At 40.0% G+C, this 14,639-nt stretch overlaps 1 protein-coding gene across 1 annotated transcript in view; it reads left to right on the top strand.

Annotated features, from left to right (window-relative positions):
* The window catches only part of SOX5 (SRY-box transcription factor 5), a 288,158-nt gene that overhangs the window by 126,789 nt on the left and 146,730 nt on the right, over window positions 1-14,639 (top strand). Inside the window, 1 exon segment of the mRNA XM_066319506.1 lies at window positions 1,350-1,436. Within this exon segment, the coding sequence (XP_066175603.1) occupies window positions 1,350-1,436 (87 nt within the window).

Here is a 14,639-nt window from a genome sequence, read left to right as displayed (position 1 = left end):
GGGAGAGCGCAGGCGGCAGAGCCGCCCCGGGGAACCGCAGCGCCTCCGAGCTCCGAGCTGGGGCTTAAGAAAGGAGGGGGAATTAGCCAAACGAGATAATGAAGGTTGCTCGTAATGGTTTTTACTGTGGGGAAAGTTAACCAGTTGCTAATAATTGTATGGTCTCTAGGCCAGACGGTCCCTTTGATAAGTTAACGTGTACTCCCTTTATGCTCCTAGTAGGGGGTAAACAAATGCCTGAACAAATACAAATACACATAAACACAAATGTGGAGAATAGCAGTATATGTCTTAGATCCAGATAATAAGTGTGGGTATTGTTATTTAGATGGCACATACTGGGACACTTATCTTTTAGTACACTCCATTTTCTAACTGAATGCAGTGCTAATCGTGGGATTGAAAGCTATTGTAATTGTGTACCCATCTAAATGCTGACAAGAATATACAATTACATTGTTTGGAATTGAGTTTAATGTTCTCTGAATTTTATTAGCATTTATATTTACTTATGCATTAAAATTCTACACAAAAAGAGGTCAGAACAGAAGAGTTGCAGACATAAATATCAGACCCATCCACACCCTCACTGCATTTTTCCTGAAAATACTGAACAAATATATTTTATTTTATTTTATTTTTAAAGGAAGTGATAGAATCTGAAATGAGCAAATAATGGGTTTCCATTCTAAGCAGTGCCTTTTCTCCCTCTGGATTTTGCAGTCTTTTAAAGCTTTTTTCCATACCCAACTTTTTATTATTATTTATAATGCATGTGTTACCAGAAAATCTTTCCACAGTGTGCTTACCACCACACGATGTTTAAACACACATTATAAAGTGGATGTAATTGTAAAGACTCAGAGGGATATAATTACATGTAGCAGATTTAGGAGCTAATTCTTTGCTTCTCTCTCTCTTTCTCTCTCTCTCGCTCTTTACTTCACATTTTATCAACATAATTATTTTTTGACTGCAGACTAATACCCAGAAACTGACAGGCATCCATTATAGGCAGCAACTTGTTCACCAAATTGAAAAACAATGAACTGCAGGTTTATATGTGCCCACTGTAATACAGAATTACCGGAGCTTTGTTCCACTAGAGGAAAAAGCTAATGGTTTTGAAACAGCAGGTGACAAAACACATTCAGTTTTTTTCTTTTTTTGTTCCCCCTTTTTTTTTTTTTTCTCCTCCCTCCCCTCTTATCAGTTTGTTGATGAAGTCATTATGAACTGGGGCCCAGAATAGGGTTGGCCTTATTTTTAGCAGATAGACTTTTAATGAGTTCTATTGTGGAGACAGTCATGTTGATTTGCTTACATTTTTTTTCCCCCCCTTCACTCAGAAACTCCCAGTATTGAAAAGCTACTATCAAAGGACTGGAAAGACAAGCTTCTTGCCATGGGATCAGGGAACTTTGGAGAAATAAAAGGTAACGCTGTTTCTCTGCTAAAGGAAATTAAGAATGAATATACAGATACCACTGGCTTTATGGAACTTTGTCTGCTCCTCTTCCCCTCCCCTTCAAACATGGTAATTTGGGGTTTAAATGAAATGTATGCACTCCCATCTGTGATAATATAAATCAATGAAATGGTATATTGCCCTAAGTGAATGAATTTACATTAAGCTTTTGTTGCATATATCGTTCTCTGTTATAAACGAACACATCCTATTGCTGGATTGGGAAAAAAAAAAGTCAGAATCAGACATATGTGGTATCAGAGTATAGCAGACCTCAGGTTCTGAAATCTGAGGGTGATCTGAATTCCGTGTTTATTTTTGGACAGATTTTGATGATGTAGATTTTTTTCTTTCCTTTTTTTTTAACTTTTTTTTTTGCATGTAGGGAAAAATAAAAAGAGCAAAGTTTGTATAATGATACCTCTAGGTACTGAAATTAGCCAGTGCAGATTTTAAAAGACAGCGTACAACATCTGTGCACTAAAGCATGTTCTTTTAAAGCCGTACTCCAGAAGGAAAATGACAAAATTTGACCACTCTCCAGCAGCAGTAGTTTCTGCTTGCCAAGATATTTCCCCATTTTATATATCTGAGGTCATTTTAGGGAACCTGTGGTTGTTTGTTTTCATGTAATTTAATATTTTTATAATTCCTCTGCAGTGCTTATGATGAGGAACTCACTCAAAATACACATGTCAAAAATTGAAAGTTTTCAGAGCAGCCATTATCACTCTGAAAAGAAACAGTGACTCTGATTCTTCTCCCATTTATATCAGTGTACATCTGGAGTAGCAAAATCCAAGCCAGTGGTGTTTTGGAAATGTGAAAGTAGCATGAAATTAAAATTAAACCCTTCTCTTGTGTTTATAAACTGGATTTAGTTTCTCTCCATTATTTTTGGTATGTTTACTTACTAATGTTGTCCCTGATCTAGAGATCCTCACTGAGGCAAGCTCCCAAGCCTTGTGCCTGACAGGTTTAGGGACCCTGTGTGCACAAGAGGTTGGCAGTATTCAGTAAAGCATACAATACAACATGCTCTCAGAGGTTAATGGGTTGGTGCATATGCACAGAAAGTGTTATTTTAATTATATGGGCCTTCCAGCCTGTCACCGACAAGCCACCAGCATCAGTTTGTGCTGTTCCACTGACTTACCCAAGTAGGAAAACGTGCCACTTGTTTCCCCAGGCTTCTCCCTAGTAGGCTGTAATTCAAAAATATATACTCATTACATACGTAGAATAGCTTTGTAACAGAATCTAGTGTTCCAGCCCCCAGTAGGCCGAGATGTTGTTGTTGTGAGGATGATGATGATGGTTACTACAGAGGGCCAAACCCGGGGTTCACCATTCCTGCTCCACGTGTGTAAAGCAACAGGTGATAAAGAGGAAGGGCAGCCACTGGGCTTACCTGGGAGTTCTGGGTTTTAAAAGCACATTGTTCCAAACTGACATCATCCTTTGCCGTGTACTGATGAGTCTTTAGGATGTTTCAGGGACAAAGTATGAGGAGACATCTTTCATACCCACTTTTGGGTATGTATTTCAGCAGACTTTGCACACTGTGTGGAGCCCCTTTAACTCTTGACACCCTGGAACCTTCAGGAGGATTCTAAAGTCATTTTCCAGTGCCTTTGGACTCTGTAGAGCTGCTCTGAAGAGTGCTGTGCACTGAGAAGGTGGTCTGTTCCCGGTGCCTATGATCTTGTTCTTTTGGAGGGCAATCTTTTTCCTCCCTTCCACTTTTTCCCTTTCACGAGCTAAACTTGAAAGCAGCAGCAGCCAGCTCTGTGCTACCACGGGAGAAATTCAACAGTCTTTTCAGTCGTGCCTGGGGGAAAGGATGGGGAGCAACAGCACAGCCTCAAAGAAGACTTTTCTTTGCTTTAATTTTTGGGTTTTAGCTTTATATTTTGAACACAAGTTGAGTTATTGTTCTGTAGCTCTGTTCAAAAGCCTCACATCTGAGGCTTTTTAGTGTAACTGTGGTTCTGTGGTTGGGGGCATGGTTATTAGGTGTTTGGATCAAGTTTGGCAGTAAGCTGTGAAAACAGGCACTGGTTTATTTTTCCTACTGACTGCCGTGACAGTTGCAATTATTGTCCATTGTTCCTAGGTGGCTAGAAAGGAGGGAGGATACAATAGAGCATTGCCCTCTGGGGGTAAATGAATTTGACTTACAGATTCTTGGGGGGTCAGGCAGGCTGATTATTTAGTGCCCAGGAATGTGGTTTTCATGGCACCATCAGCGGTGAGCAGCCAACAAACAATGGCTCAGCTGTATTGCAGCTATATTTAGTGAGGCAGCAGGAAAGGTGTGCAAGTTGAGCTGCTCTATACCCACATACACGTGTACAAACACACATATATTATGCTGCAAAACGGTTTTGTTGTTCTATAGTTACAAAGTTTTCCAGTTGCAATTTTTTAATTAACTTCTTTCTCTGCATTTGGCCTGGCAGCTGCAGGTTTTTTCCCGCCTCTCATTTCTCTATTAGTGATATTTTGAAACCCCTACTTAAGTACTGTCTTAATATTAATACACCCTGGAATGTGGACAGCACTAGGAGGTGTGCTGCCCAACTGTCTTATGCACTGAACAGTTTTTTCCATTTAACTGTTCAAAATTTCATTGTGTTTTTCATTAGGTCTGGGGGAGTTTTAGTACGTCGTGTGTGAAAGTCTCAGCACTAGGCTACATATTGTTAATGCCCAAGTCTGTGTTATTACCACTGAGTTTTATTCTCTGAGAGAGATTAAAAGAAAGGGAGATGAAGGGGAAGACTTTATTTTCTATTAGTGTGATTTCTTTTAAGTCAGAAAGCAGTAATATTTTATTAAAGATAGGGAAATTGGTGAATGGTTGGTAGTGACCAGACTTCCCATGTTTAGTACTCAGTTGTTTCTCTTGGTTGCTTTGTTACCTTTGGCTACTACTTAAAACCCCCCTTTCTTCATCTGCATGCCTGTAAAACAGAAGAGCCATCACTGAGTATCTGCAGAGAGCCAGATGATCTTGATGCAAACGTCAAGATCACAGTTTGAAGGATCTCTGTATATCCAGTTACTAATTGAAAAGGAAACATATTGTTTTATTCCACAGCTTGACCGAAAGGTGCTGCAAGGGAATGCTCTTAAATTGGGGCAAAATCTAGAACCTTTCATATCTGTAGGAATTGTAACTCAAACACCTGTGTTTGTTCAGAGAGATAGTCTGGGGCTAAATTACAAGTTTTGCATTAGAGATTTCTTAGGAAATTCTCTTTTTGATATCCATGGAATTTTTACTCTGCTCAAAACAAGTCACTGTCTAGCAAAACCCTCAAAACATGCTGTTAAATTGAAGAGTTTTAAAGTAAAGCTTTAAAACTGTGTAGTGAATTGGTTAAAGCCTGTTCAAACTTACTTATATCCATCATATTCAAAACCAGGGCTCAAAAGGCCTCTGGATTATTCATGGATAATACAGTTTATTGGATTCAGTGGAGTAGAGAGATCATCAGGTCTCAAACTGATAGTCTACATACATGAAGGAAAATCATCCCCCTTTTCTGCTGTCAGTGTAACTGCCTTGTTAGCTGTGCATTGCAGCAGGAAAGTAGGTGCCTTCCTCCAGTGCTACTAGGAAAAGGTATGAAAAAATATATTTATTTCTTAAATATCAGTGATCATTCCTATATATATGAAAATGAACATGAAGCTTCTCTTTCACTGGTGCTGGGCCTCAGGTGCATCATGATTTGTCCAGGCTTGCTCACACTGGTGAGTGAGGCAGCTTTAACCATGATGAGAACTCTTCTTAACACTTCCTTGGAGTGCACAAAGCCTTGCTGCTAATCTTGTCCATCTCTCTATTGAAGCTTGTGAAGAGGTAATAATGCATATTTTATATGTTCCCCACTGAGCTAATTTTGAATAGATGTGTGGAACAAGAGGTTAAACAGACTTTGTTTCCAGTCCTTCTGAGTTGCTTTTCTGTTGAAGGCATTGTTAACAGTGATTGTTAAATCTCTCAAGAAAGACTGGGCAAGTCTGAATCTGATATATTTTTTGTTGTTGTTTGAAAAACCTTTTCTATTGTGAAGGTCAGTTTGTAAACAACTCAGGTGAAGTGTTTCCTGCACTCACTGTGAAAGGGGTTGTTGTTAGGTTAAAATCAGCTCTTCATTGTACCACTTGAATCTGGGTGACTCCAGAGACTGTACTGGAGTAACCACAGATTTATGGATGTGATTGGAAGCGAGATTAGCCTACCAATCCTGATCCTCAACTCAGGATAACACAGACATTTGTTCTGGGTGAGAAACTGGGTTCCAAATTCTGCGAAGTGTCAGTGCAGGCATTGTGTCAGGCTGTGTTTGATGTGAGATAGAGCTGTGTTTGCTGAAGACTCTGATTTTGCTCACGTGCTCAGAAGATGGGGCATGGGAGAGTTACACAGTGAACGGTTTTAGGGCTGCCAATAATGGATAAAAAGAAATAATCCATTCAGCGATACTATAGCTCATCAGAGCCCATGAATTAAAGACATATGTTATGTAGATTCAATGTATGGATTAAAACGGATAATCTGGTAGGTGACACACAGAATCTTGAGATAAGTGAGCTGTGCAGATTCGGTATATGGATTGTGACGGATAATTCCATTTAAGTAATGCTGGACAAGTTGAAGACAAGTAAGCTTCGGGTAGTGCTCAGGTTATGTGCAGTAATCCAGTGAGTGACACTTTGGATCACATAATCTGTAAACTAAAGGCAAGGAAGCTGGGGATTCTGCATTTAGATGTGGACAGGAAGAAGGAGGGGGAAAGGGAGAAAGATTATTCATGGGGAATACACTGGGTTTAAACCTTTGACTAATGCAGCGCAGATCCCCAGGAGATGTGTGAAAGCTGCACGCTTTCTTAGGAGCTGTGTGAATTTCGCATTTGCAAATTAATGGTTCAGAAATGTTTGCAAACTTGTGTCAGCTGTGGATGTTTTGCATTATCTCTTTGTGGGTAGTATTGTAAGTGGAGTGGCAAGAGAAGGAGGGCGAGAGTCATAGGTGAAGGATTGTCAGCTTTTAACTGTGGTAAATTCAGTATTTGTTGCAACCTACTTAGAATCTTCTTCTTTGTGTTTACTTTTTTGAGGGGTTTAACAGTAGCAAATTGCAAATTGAGCTTTAGTCCTTTGTCAGTATTCCAGAAGTGCTGGGGTGCATGGGAACGTGCCCAGTTGCACTCAGGGAATCCTAAGTTTCAAGAGGAAATTTGGCGGCTGCCAAAATCGTGGAGGTTGATCACGGTGCAGTGCTGTACTCAGGCTGCAGAGAAGTAGCCAGTGCTAGCTGAGCCACACCAATGCAGAACTTCTTCAGCCCAAAAGAAAGCCTCAGGTAGAGATTGTGACTGCATGGAGCTGCTCCTTACTTGACCTAGAATGGGAGGTTAGTTGAGGGTTGTATTTGTGAAAGGGAGGGTTCGAGAAATCTTTTTTAAAGCATCTAAAAATGTGATTTTTATGGCAAAGCAGCCAATTCAGGTTTTTCCAGAATTTTTGTACATAAAGGTACTTAATTTTATCACAAAAAGTCAGGTTCTAATTTTTTTTAATGTGACTATTGATAGAGATAATAGAATAAAATTGAACTAATTAAGGTAGCAAATGCCAATGAATTTGTTTGAATATATGGGGACCAAACCACTATATTTAAAAATTGTTCAGGGAGTTGGTTGACAAAAGGGTCCTAAAACTGTGCTTCATGGTACTAAAACTACCTGAAAGATGTGCTGATAGAGCTGAATGTCACTGAGCTACAACTGCCAGATTGTCAAAACAAAACAAAGTAAATACACACACACTCTTTTTTCCTGTTTTTCCTCCTGCTGCATAAAATTCCAGCAGCAAATGCTGTTTTCCTAGCCTAGATGTAACTTGTTGTCTAGACAGTAAAACAATGAATAACCTCTGAGAAATAGTCTCAATACAAATGTTGTCTATTCTTTTGTAACCTTGACAATAAGTTGCTAACCTGGTTGAATACCAAGCTTTGTTTGTAGTCTACTGTACCAAAACTTTTCTCTGACAGCAAATAAAGAGCACTCAGTGACAGCCTCTTTCCAGCCTTGTGGAACAGCAAAGTGCTGGCTTGTTACAGAGCAGACTGCTGAGCTTTTTTCCCCCCACAGAATATGAGTTCTTGAGTCTAGTAATGGCAAAAGAGGGTAATTGGTCATAATTTGGTTTTATTCGTTCTTCAGCCTCGCACACAAACATAAGAGATTAAGAATGCCCGTCTGCTGAAATAAATACCTTCCTTATATCTCGCTGTTCTAAAACGGATTTTTACTTGTCAAACAGAGAAGATTCATTGCATAAATCTGGAGGTACAGGCAAATTAGTTTGAATTGTGCACTTTTTCTTTCCTTGTTTCTTTTTCTGGCGGCTGTGGCTTGCCAAGTGAAAAAGCAGTCAGAAAGTTTTCTGTTACTAGGCTGACTCGCCCTATCAATAAGATGAAATAATTTAATTTAGCAAGGTGAGTAGTTGTAAGATGGCAGTCATTGTGTAGCAAAGTTGGCTTAAATACTTAATGAAAAATGCCAGTTTTCAGACATTTTTGTCTTGACAGCTCCAGGATTTAGTGTCCTAAGAAGCTGTGTTCTAGTCCATAATAAAGCCCTCTCTGAAGTATTGGTCAGGGTGGCATCAGGGGAGTTAGCACATAAGCACAGACCCACACACACCCACCCACTAAGTACATAATTTAAAGTGCAATCCCATTGCTTGGCCATAAACATTTCACATCACTGTTCAGAAACAGAGGAAAGAATATGTTGAATTCTGAACTTACTTCAGCCAGTTAGATCTGTTGATCAGACTACTTTTCCTGAAGGAAACATCAGCTCCCTGTAGCCTCACATATGTGACTTCAGGTGATGTCAGCAGCATGAATAGAAATGCTCCTCTTTATGTTATAAATAGGTTTTTAAATTTTAATTTAGGGAGGGCATGACAGATCACTTTGCTTTAAAGCAGAAGAAGACTAGGTAGCCTGTCTGTTTTACTTTCCTAATTTCCTTACTGGGCAAAGTACTGTTTGGGTTTAGGTTTTTAATATGTCAAGGTTAAAACTGAGGTGAGGAGTGGGGAAAAAGTAATTGACCCTGGGATGAGAATGATAACTCTGGAGGAAAGATACTGTAAGAAAACCCTCTAGAAAATATACTTTTTTAATGAACTACTGATATTTTTGTTTGTTCTTTGGATTTGGTAGAGTTAGGACTAGTAGGATTTTACTCTTTCTGAGGACAGCTTAGTTAATGGACCCTTCAGTTTGGAAAAACCTCCTTCATTTTTGTATCAAAACTGTAGCTTTCGCTAGCTTAAAAAGTCCGCTGAAAAAAACCAGACTGTTGCAGGAAATACTTGGAGGTGACTCAGTCTTTAGCTCATGTATGGGCTGTAGCTGAGTCCTTGTCACGCTGTTGTTGCATCAAAGTTACACAGAAAGTGTGTTGTGGCATGGTTCTGTTGCTTGGTAAGTTGGATGACATCAATAATTGGTTCATTTGTAAGGGTCCCCTTGGCTGAAACCCTACCTTGTCTCCAACTGGGTCAAACACAGACTTAATTATCTATTTAACATGTATTACTGTTAAAAGTCAGTGGGGAAATTCTTGGCCTTGCTGAAATAGTTCTGCTGGTGACTTCATCGGGGCCAGCAATAAAACCTCCTACACCACGTAAAGTGCAGAATGACTTTCAGCAAGTTGCTAAAAAGCCCCATGCCTTAGTTTGCTCTTGAAAAGCACAATGCATACTATTACCTTTCTACCTGCAAACAGTCTTTAAGAAGATCAATTAGGTAGTGCTTTGAAATTAAAAAATGCTTTATACTGCCTGCTCTAATTATTATTATACATCTTAACATTGTTCGAATACAGAGTTCTTCAAAATATTCTTATTTCCATTTAATGATTTTTTCCCCCATAGAAAACTTTGTAGATACAGGAAGCTTTTTTTCTCTTTTGTAACCACAGTTAATGATACGAACATAATACAATATTATTATGTCTCCCAGGCTTTGTACTTGAGCATTGTTTTCTTTGATTTTCCTTTGAAGGACAGATCCTGACAGTTCAAAAGCTATTTACGCAGTTGCTTTGATAGTAAACTGACTTGGTAGGTAGATTTCAGTGTCTCTGTGGGTGAGTGTGCTCATGAGCACCCCTGGTTGGTGCCATTCCCAGCAGTTTAATGGGGACATGGCAGAGGGATTGAGGAGAGCCTTGCCATAGCTCTGCCCCTGTGGAATACACATCCCTAGGCTGTCTGGGAGCAAACACTCTCACTGCCTGAACATTTGCAGCAAAAGCTTAAAATGTCTGTTAAAGAAAATATTGGCTTTCCCAATTTCTCATTTACATTCTCATTCTGTCTAATAAATTATAATAAAGTATTTACTGTTTTGATTGCAAAAGCAGTTTCTCTGCCTTTTTTTCTTGCTTTGGTTCTGTTTTGGGTGGGTATGCCAAGGTTTCTCCTGTTCGTTTTCTCACTTTAAGTGTGTCATTTGGTCATATTGGTGTCTTCATTCTAATGTTTATTAAAATGTTACTGTCACTGCCAGTCTGAGACTGTGAATCAGAACTAAGAATGTGTAATAGTTTATTTCACATTTGAGTAAATTTCTTCTACTACTTAAACACGATTATGGGTAGTGTTGATCTGAGATGAAGTTTAGGTTTGGCGATACAGAATGCCACTAATTTGAGTCTTCTTTTATTGCCATCTGCTGTGGATGTTGCATCGACAAACATGGGGTTTTTTCTGAGTCTCTCTTCGTGGAAATAGAGGATAAGCTGATGCATCTGGAAAGCATCTTTTCTCGGGCCTTTATGCAGTTACCAACCTGCAGTGTGTACTTCGATGGGTTGTTTTGCCTGAGTTGTTTTGATTGTGAAAAATCCACGTTTTGCCATTGCAGTGGTTGAGCACAGAGAGTACCTACAGCAATCCCCTGAAAGGCAGGTGGCCTGGTGGTTAAAAGCTTTGTTAAACAGAAAGTGTGCAGTACCTGTTTGTCGTGGATCTGGTGGTAATTAGGAGTAATTCTTGAGGCAGTCGTTGTTTCCAGGCACTCTCCTTTTGCTCCTCACTCAGTGGCTCTGTGAAGTGGTCTAGCTTGCTGTCAAGCTGCATGCTGCAATAATGGACACTTGGGCTTTTTTTCCTCTCAGCCCTGCTGCCTGGCTGAAGTGAGAGCTCTGCAACATGGAAAGGCCAGAACCATTCCCAACTCCATAGTGCTTGGAGCAGCTCCAGGGGAGTCTAATAAGGAAGCAGCTGAAGATGTCTGCTGGGGTTTGAGGGGGTGTGCACCCCCTCCCAGGTCCTAGCAGGGTTAGCAACCATGTGGATAGTTCATTAATTCATGAGTAGCATAATCTGAGCAACTGTCTTTACTCTGTTGTTGGCTTAGTTGCTTAAAATACTGACATGTTTTGCCCTGTAAGCTATACGATTCTTTAAATGAAAATCCCTTAGCTGCCAAGACACTTCACATAATGATACAGGTTTAGATCTCGTGCAGGTTAACAGAGAGAAAACAGTGAGGGTAGGACAGAAGTTCACTATCCTTGTTTACCCCCAATCTGTGGCATATAGGAAAGCATCAAAAAACAACTGGAGCTGTGTTCCCTCTTGTTGCAATGTTCAGTACACCAGGAAAAATTCCTTTAACTGCTTGTACTTATGTAGTGACCTCACCATTGCCCTCTCCTCACCATGAAATATGTAACACTGTCCATGCTTTGGCCTTCATATGTTATACAAAGTAATAGATGATTTGCCATGTGAAATGATGCTTTTGTTGAGCATTTCTATGAAGGTAGCAAAGGTGTGCTAGATAATAAGGCTAACATAAAAAATACCAAACTTGAACTAAATGCAAACATTTAACATTATTATCAAGACTGTCTGATTCACCTGCTTCCCTTTCTTTTTCATTTTCACACATTTACAAGCCACCAGTTACCTGCAAGATATGTCAAAATTGTGATTCATCCTAATGGCGCTTGTATAGATGTGTGAGGAAGACAAGGAAGTCTGGCCAGAACTCACCATCTCTCATTAGAGCCACATAGCTGATCTTTTTTGCCTCTGGTTCTGTCCAGGTCACTTGAGAGTATGGCTATCCAGGTACTTATTTTGCAAGGAATTATTACCTCAAAGAATTGAAATTATCGTTAAGTACTATTCCAGTTACTGGAAGGATGGCTTAGTCCTGTGAAGAAAAAGTACCGACTGAGCCATGTTTTCCAGGAAGTAGTCTCCAACAGAAGATTTTTTTTAATAAAGCTGATGCTGATAAATTTTTCCTTTTGGTTTATTAGCAAACCGAAATAGCTTGAGAAATATAATGCAAGAAGTCTGCCTTTTGTCAGACTACTTTCACTCCAGCTGTATAAACCCAAGGAATTATGCATTGTACTTACTAAGTAGGATATAAAACACCCCTTGTGGGCATTCAGATTTGCTTTAAAAACTGAATAATAATGAAGAGACTGAGTCTGTTTGTCCCTGGCTGCATGGCTGCAGTGTGCCTGTGGTTTTGCTGTCTACATTGGCACTTCATTGCACTGCCTGCTTGCTCTTAGTTCGTAGAGTCATAGTTTGGGTGGGAAGGTCATCAGGTCCAGTCCCCCTGCAATGGGCAGGGGCACCTTTCAGAGCCCTGTGCAACCTGCTCTTGAAAATTTCCAAGGATGAGGCATCTACTGCCTCTCTGGGCAACTTGTTTCAGTGTTTTTCCACCTTCATTATAAACAATTTCTTCCTTATATCTAAGCTAAATTGACCCTCTTTTAGTTTAAAACCATTTCCTCTTGTCCTGTCACAGCAGGCCCTGCTAAAAAGCTTGTCCCCATCTTTACAAGCCCCTTTTAGGTACTGGAAGGTGTCTCTGGAGCCTTCTTTTCTCCAGGCTGAACAGCCCAAACTCTGTCAGCCTTTCTGACAGGAGAGGTGCTGCAGCCCTCTGATCATGTTTTTGGCCTCCTCTGTACCTCTTCCAACAAGTCCACGTCTTTCCTGTGCTGAGGACTCTGAAGCTGGACACACTACTTCATTCTTGCAATTCAGATAAAGCTGCTCTTTCCCTGGTGGCTTTTTTTTGTTGCTGCTCTGTGGGTCAGTCAGGCTGAAGCAGCAGTCCAGGAGGTAGATGTCTCTGCCTGTGCAGTGCCTGGTCAGGTCAGTGGCACCTGGAGCATCCTGTTCCCTCCCAGGAAGCGCAGCCAGGACTTCGATGTGTGGGGTTGGATATCGGCGTGTCTTTTTCCTGCCGCTGTTGGTAACCAGCTCTGTGATCCCTCTGTCTGTCAGTTTACACATATGGAAATGTTTTTTCCACCTTTCAGATTAATTTAAAGATGGGGATTAATTTAACTTTACAAAGTGCTTTTTGATTCCGCACTGAAAGCTGCTGTAGTAGCTCAAAATACACGGATGAACCAGTACTGGCTGAGGAGCTGTGATGTGTGTTGGTGTATTTGACAGTGATTTCTCTTTGCTTACCCTAACCCAGGGACTGAGGCAATCCTGTGTATTCCTTCCTTCTGTAGGGCCTTCTTGCCCCCTCTTTCATGCTTGCATCCACGCCTCAGTAAAAGTTAGGCATAAGATATCTGCTGAATAAATAAACACAAAATATTTTGTTTTCAGATGTTTCAGTTACAGTGGCAGGATCAGTGCATGACAGTCTTCATTAGGGGAGCATTACTTTAAACCCATGTGGACAAGCTAAGGCAGGGTCTGCTCTCGAGAATAATTCCTCTACACCACTTGGAAACACTGCACCTTTTATCCTGGGGAAAAACAAATAAAGGATGAAGAGTGGCAATAGAAACTTCTGATTAATTCCATGGCCAGGTGGCAAATGCATTACTTGTAGCAGTTCTCTGTCTCCAATGTTGGAAAGAAAAATCATACTTAGAAGTGTTTTCTTCAGCCGTGATAGTGTTTTTAGCACTGGCTTCCATTCTTTCTCACAGCTTTTAGCAGAACAGGTTTAAAGTCCTATGGTTTCTGTTTCACTGTGTTTCTCAAGTTTCCAGCTTGTGCCACAGTTTTTCTGGAGCCTTTATCTGGGAATATTCTGCTGTATTTCTTTGTAACGTGGTGAGAATATTTTCACAGAAATTTCTAGAACCCTAATAAAAAACGATCCAGTTACATTTCTTCTGTCACATATTTTCTGGTGGTTCTTTGTGGTTTTCCACTTGCATATGGCTGTCAGAAAATCGATTTAACTGCTTGGACTTGACTAATGCAGCAAATGGGATGTTGCTTGGGATCACATCATTGAAATTAAGTAGAAGTAAAAAAGAAGCAAAAAATCAAACAAAACACAAAAAATAAATTGAGCTAACTATCAAGCAAAGAGCCCTCCCAGTGCCACCTCAAAGGCTGCGGTGCAGCCTTTCAAAGCAAACAGTAGATGATTCCCCATTTCAGGCATTTCAATCCAATCTAGAAAGCTGTAGTAAATACATTGTAGGGAACATTCCTGCACTGGCAGGGGGGTAGGCTAAATGAGCTATTACCAGTAGCTCTTTTCCATGTCTGACTGATAGTTGGCTAGGAACATGTTTGCTATAGTCGCCAATTTTTTTTTTCTTTTTTTCTTTTTTTTTCTTTTTTTTTTTTTTTTTTCACTTGGAGAGCACTGGTGACATTGGCAGAAGAATGCTTCCTGTGTTTGAAGGAGGTTTGTATGGAAGGGTAGTCCCAAAAGCAGGCTATTTTCAGAGGAGGCATTGACACTGATAGCCTTAATCCTTTCCTAAAGGCTTTTTAGAAAGGTTTTCATAGGATCTGACTCATGTGAGAGGGTGTGGTGGTATTGGGGATATCTGTGGATTAGCTGCTACACGTATTTTCAGGTCTTTTAAATTCACAGTCAAATGATCCTACATATATTAAAAGTGCTGCTTTTTTTTTTTTTTTTTTTTTTTTGTAGTGAATGAGTCATAGCTTTTGATTTTTCTTGGAATTTTTTCTTCCCTTCTCTTATAACCACTTTCCTTCTGGGTAGAGAAATAATTTCTTCAGCATGGTTATGAAAGTGAGGTAGTGAGTTCCTCTGTCTGTGTTTGCTGAACTCTACTATTAAAAAAAAAAT

The sequence above is a fragment of the Sylvia atricapilla genome, chromosome 5, assembly GCF_009819655.1.
Source record: "Sylvia atricapilla isolate bSylAtr1 chromosome 5, bSylAtr1.pri, whole genome shotgun sequence".
NCBI lineage: Eukaryota > Metazoa > Chordata > Aves > Passeriformes > Sylviidae > Sylvia > Sylvia atricapilla.
Note: the sequence above shows the minus strand (reverse complement) of the source record. Positions and strands in the feature narration are given on the sequence as shown.